The sequence below is a fragment of the Sceloporus occidentalis genome, unplaced genomic scaffold, assembly GCF_023333645.1.
Source record: "Sceloporus occidentalis isolate IW3139 unplaced genomic scaffold, rSceOcc1.0.p SCAF_2, whole genome shotgun sequence".
NCBI lineage: Eukaryota > Metazoa > Chordata > Lepidosauria > Squamata > Phrynosomatidae > Sceloporus > Sceloporus occidentalis.
The window spans coordinates 102,412,090-102,418,089 of record NW_028316982.1 but is presented as its reverse complement, the minus strand read 5'-3'; the positions used below and the strand labels follow the sequence as shown (position 1 = coordinate 102,418,089).

At 42.0% G+C, this 6,000-nt stretch overlaps 1 protein-coding gene across 2 annotated transcripts in view; it reads left to right on the top strand.

Annotated features, from left to right (window-relative positions):
* The first annotated feature begins 3,654 nt into the window (after positions 1–3,654).
* Positions 3,655–6,000, top strand: part of TSPAN15 (tetraspanin 15) — a 47,904-nt gene continuing 45,558 nt past the window's right edge. For both annotated transcript variants that reach the window (XM_089510467.1, XM_089510466.1), the window contains exon 1: positions 3,655–3,793. In XM_089510467.1, the coding sequence (XP_089366593.1) occupies positions 3,686–3,793 (108 nt within the window). In that variant the 5' untranslated portion in view covers positions 3,655–3,685. The remainder of the gene's footprint in view (positions 3,794–6,000) is intronic.

The following is a 6,000-nucleotide window of genomic DNA, read 5'->3' as shown; positions in this document are numbered from 1 at the left end:
GGGACCCAAATCTAAACACAAAATTCATTTACGTTTCATATACCCCTTATACACATAGGCTGAAGGTAATTTTACACACAATATTTTAATGATTTTGTGAATGAAACAAAATTTTGTGTGCAATGAACCATCAGAAAGCAAATGCACCACTATCTCAGCCACCCATGAAAATTGTTTTGGACTTTGGAGCATTTTGGATTTTGGAACTCAGATAAAGGAGTCTCAAAACTGAATTATTACACATTTCATTGTGTACTGTAAGCAGAGTCAGAATTATAACACAGGCTATAACCCTGGAGCAGATGTACCTTTGACCTGAGAGGTTTTTGTCCTATTGGAGTCCAGAATCTAGACAGTTGTTCTACTGTGTTTCTTAAGTAATAAAATGAAGAGCAGAGGACAGTGTACTATTACAAGACTTCGCAACATTGCAATAACAGTAAGAATCTGTTCCTTAACATATTTATTTGAAGAACCACATCACTTACACCTTCCAGTAAGTATATGGGATACCACTGTGATGACATTTCTATAATGAATGACATGCCATCTCAGTTGCATTTTGGAGCAGAGATAAAAATGTGGCATTTTGGCAATGGTGCAAATATTTTGAACACTTGTTCTTATTGCCCTGAAAAAAAGTCTCAAAATGTATTCAGATTATTTCATCTACATATAAAATGTGTCATCCATCTTTGCCCTTACCAGTCACTTGGGGCCAGCCCTATAATTAATCAGAGCGAAGCCAGTGCTTCATGCGTTGCATTTCCGCTGTCATTAAAGGGCAGGAAATGTCATTTACTTTGTTATTAATGGCTGGAATCATGTATCAGCTTATATAACTAAGTACTTAACTAAGTACTGTGCTCTGATTGTTAGCAGAGCAGCCTTCTTTCTCTGCATGCAGTTGACTGATAAAGTAGGTTGAAGGGGAGTTACAACTGTAGAAAATCATGGCTATCATATCAAAATAATGACCAAGTTGTGATTGTGAATACAGAACAGTTACTATATAGTCACAATTTTGACATGATAGTCACAATAATGTCAAAATTAGAGGTCCGTTCTGCTGATGATCAGAGCATGGTTGAACGATGTTTTCATCAGTTTTGGAGGGGTTGAGCTAGGAGAAGTTATTTAGTTAAGTATGAGCTGATACAGTCTTCTGGTCATTGTAAGTACATATGTTTTACTACCAGGGATGGGGTGAAATGCATGTCATGTTCTCGGTTACATATGACAAAATAATTTGATAAGATATGCACCTTGAGCTGAATGGTGCAGGCCCAATAGACCCTCTAAATCAGTGGTTCCCAGCCTTTGGTCCTCCAGATGTTTTGGACTTCAGCTCCCAGAATTCCATGCTGTTGGTCAAGCTAGCTGGGGCTTCTGGGAGCGGAAGAAAACACCTGGAGGACCAAAGGTTGGGAATCACTGCTCTAAATCCTGGTCTGAGTTTTGATATTCTTTTATTATTGCCATACACAGGAGTTGTGCTTGAACAGCTTGCTGGTTCAGCCACTCCTAGCATTAATACTGTACCTACAATTCAGTTGGAGAGCCCAGTCTAAATTTATCACACATGGTTATTTGTGGTAACAATTCTGTGGAATTAAAGAGTGGCTGTGTGGTAAGAATTAAACGTTGTGCTTTCGTTCCTTTGTTTGTTTGGAGGAGAATATGCCTTAGGAGAATATCTATTTTACTCATGATATCTCCTCATGCTCCACACATATATGTTCAACCATGAATGACATCGTACAGGGGTACTTTTGTCTTGTGCAATATATACTTCCATGCATACAACTTAACCTTAAATTAAAACATGCATAGTTGCGGGTGTAAATTTATAGGTGGCAAAGACATCCCATTGCAAAGATTAAAACTTGTTATGCTTCCCTAAAATATAAGCTCTGCATTCATTCATTCATTCATTCATTCATTCATTCATTCAGTAAATGAGAATAAGGAAATTGAATTTATCACTGGCTGTTTCCAGAACTGATGTAGACCAGTTTAATTCATGATTATTCAGAATTAAATTCCACTGAAACCAGATATTATTTGTACATAAGAGCATAGGTATAGATATAGCACAAGCCTAGATGTACTGTTCACTGAGGGTTATTCCTAAACAAAGGTGTCTAGCCTTAAATGTTTTGACAATTGGGGTGTTTTTAAATTTCAACAATACTCTTTCCTCTAAGCCCTTGGAGTGGGAAGCCTAGTGTAAATGAAATAAATATACTTCTTAAAATAAATACGAATATATATGTACACTTGTTTATTTAATTAAATTGAGATAGGAAACATAGGAGAGCCTTTCCTTCAATCAACACACTTCATGACACAGGAGGCAAAGGGCCTAAATTCCATGTATTTAGCTTTCAATGAACCACATGACATGGATTTACATTTATATTAGTGTTCTTTTAGCTTTTATTTGGTCATGGCCCAAATTTTGTGGCGCCTTTGAGGTGAGGAGAACATCTGTTCACCCGGTGTCTAGTTCTTTCATGGCTCAGTATATACAGCTGCCCTCCTTCTTAGTATATATAATATAGCTGTAAATAAACCATATGACATGAATTTGAATTTATATTAATGCTTTGGACTGGTCACGTCCCTACCTCACCCCCTCCATTTTGTGGCGCCTGGTCCTTCTTTGTGGGGATGACCAGAGGGTCCTCCTTTCTGTCCTACACTTCAGCCTTTTGAGCCAGAGGCCTGAATGTACATGTCTGGGAGAGTTTCTACTTTTGGGTTTGGTCGTGTGCCTCCATTTTGTGGCGCCTTCTTGTCCTCCTTTGAGGAGAACATCTGTTCATCCCGTGTCTGGTTGTTTCACGTCTCAGTATATATGATATAGCTGCCCCCTTCTCAGTCTATATTTATATTATTTATAAACACTCATTTATATCAGTGTTTTTGGCTTTTATTTGGTCACTTAATGCCAGCCATTTTGGGGTGCCTTGTCCTCCTTTGAGGTGAGGAGAACCTCTGGTCACCCGTGAATAGTTCATGGCTCAGTAAATAATATAATATAATATAACACAATATAATATAGATATATATATACCACATGACATGAATTTATATGAGTGTTTTTAGCTTTTACTTGGTCATGTCCCTGCCTAAGGTCCTTCATTTTGTGGTGCCTAGTCCTCCTTTGAGGCGAGGAGAACCTCTGGTCACTTTGTGCCTAGTTCTTTCCAGGCTCAGTATATCTCTCTATATCTCTTCTTTAGTGGGGAGGACACCTGCTAAGGCGACCAGAGGGTCCTCCTTTCCCAGGGCATGTCCTCCATTCCAGCCTTGGGCCCAGGAGAAGGGATGTCAAAGGGTCTCCCTCCCCGCTTTTGAGCCAGGCGCATGAATTGACCTATCTAGCGGGGTCTTTGGTGCTGTGCCCCTCCATTCCTTGGCGTGGAGGACCCTTATAGCCAGCCCCCAGCCTGCCCCACCATTTGGGCCCCCTTTGGGCCCCAGGGGCTGGCGCTGGGGCCGAGAGGGGCGCCGGGCGGCTGTCTCTGTGGGGCTGGCTGCCAAGGAGGTGCCTCTCTCTCTCTCTCTCTGCAGCAGGTGGCAGCGGCGCTGGGGCTGGATCTGGGGAGTGTCCAGAGAAGGCAAGGCAGAGCCCTGGCCCGAGAGGAAGAGGAGGAGGGAGGCCTGGAGGGAGAGGAGGATGGCGCCGGCGGACGGAGGCTCCGGGGGGCAGCAGGTCCGCTACTGCGCCGCCTTCCCCTACCTCTGCCTCAAGTTCGCCCTCATCACTTACTCCACCGTCTTTTGGGTGAGTCCTCCCGGGCGTCCTCCTTTTCCCGGACACGTCCTCCATCACCCCCAGCCTCCTCTCCCAGGAACGGAGTCCCGAAACGCCCTCCCTTTGAGAAGCCTTGCATTCACTTTTTAAACAGCATCCTTTTGGCTTTTCCTTTGGCCACGACGTCCCTTCATGCTTTAAATGGTCACTTATCTTAATATCTTTTATATCGCAAACTGTTTAATTCTGTTTTAATGGGACGAGGGAGGGCTGGGGGATGGCATAGGATATGCATACTTTGAATGCTGTAAGCCGCCCCGGCTGCCTCTAGTGCAGAGGCGGCATATAAAGAAATAACATTTATTACTATTACTATTATTATTGAATGCCCTCCGTTTTGCGGTGGGTAGCAGGCGTCCTCCTTTTCCAGGACGCGTCCTCCATCCCAGCCTTGTAATGTATTCCAGGGGGAATTCCAAAACTCCCTCCATTTATAAATCTGGGTTGACCCTTTAATAGGAGCCTTTCTAGCTTTGCATTTAGCTATGTGCCCCTCCGTTTGTTTTTCCCTTAAACGCCCTCCATTTGGCCATGCCTTGTCCTCCTTTTGCGGCGAGGACCAAGCGTCCTCCTTTCCCGGGGCTCGTCCTACATTTCAGCCTTCTGCCCAGGAGGCATTCAAAAATGGCCTCTCATTTTGGGCATAGGAGTGTTTGGAGCTTTTCTTGTTGTTGTTGTTCTGCTCTGGGCCCCACAACAAACTCCACCTCCCAGAATTCCACAGCAAAGAGCCAGACAAAGAGTTAAAGCGGTGCCAAAGCGGATTATTTCTCCAGTGTGGATGCTGGACTCCCTGAACTTCCCAAACTGGTGGGACAGCAGACAGGTGGCTGTGTTTTGGCGGCTTCACTACAGAGAGAGAAAGAGCCGGAAAGTTCTTGCCACAAACCAGGAAGAAACCATCCTTGGCCTGGCTTTCTGGAAAGCCCTGGTTGTTTTGTAGGGAGTTGCATTCAAGAGCCCACTTCCCTCAGTCCTAAGGACCAGTCCGGCCTGTTTTGGTCCTCTGACTGGAAGGGCCAGTCCTTCCTTGCGCCTTCAGTGAGATGATGGGACTCTGAAGCAGGGAAACCACCTCATCAGTGTTACCAATTTCTGGGGAATGCCCAAATTTAATTAATTTCTTTCTAGGGATTTTGGCTGAATAATAATAATAATAATAATAATAATAATAATAATAATAATAGATATTGGGGAATTCTGGGGATTTTGGATTTTGGTAAAACATTCCAGAGAATATCTTCAAGACTTGTTGGCAACACCGCGCCTAATCGACATTAAAGCGTGGTTAAAACGAGATTAACGCAAGAGCCGTCCGTCGTCCTGGGAATAACCAGAGAATAACCAGGCAAGAAACAGCAACAAAAGTCATTCAGGAGGAAAAAAATCCTGTGAATGATTTGCTGCTGTTTTTTGCCTGGTTTACTCACAGTTTAATGGCGCTTTAACCCAGCCGCCAGTTTAATCCACCATCAGGCGGAGTACTCTGTAGCCCCATTTGCCCATCTCTAATCATTTTAATGGATTGTTTTAAACAGTATTGTTTAAATCATAAACAAAGATTTTTTGGGTTACTCTCCATGACTTTTCCCAATCTTCCAATTGTATAGGGTTTCCGATGTCTTGCATCCATCTTATCACTGAGCGTTTGATATATAGTCTCGTCTTCTAAATCCCTTTCTTTCAAGGACTTACAATATTTGGAAACATGGATTTTCCCTGTATCTTCAAAAATATTTTTTTAAATGGATTGTTTTAATGGTTAATATGTTTAATTGATGTTTTAGGGGAGAGAGTAATAACAACAACAACAACAACAACAACAATTTATTTATATGTCCCACCTCTCCCTATGGATCAAGGCGGGATTGCTGCAGAATAAAATTACAATAAACAATAAAAATATTATATCAACCCAATCTCCCCCATCTTTAAAACAATAAGATAAATAATAATAATAATAATAATAATAATTTTATTATAGGCATTAAAATCCCAACAAACACATAATTGGGAAATTGGGTATTGTATGGATTTTTTTTATTGTAAGCCGCCTCTATTGCCTTTCTGACAGAGAGGCGGGGTAAAAATAAAGCTTTTATTATTACTTTATTTTATTATTATACTTTAATTACGTTTCACCTCAGTGTCGTGTGAAAACCGTTATCGCACTGTGC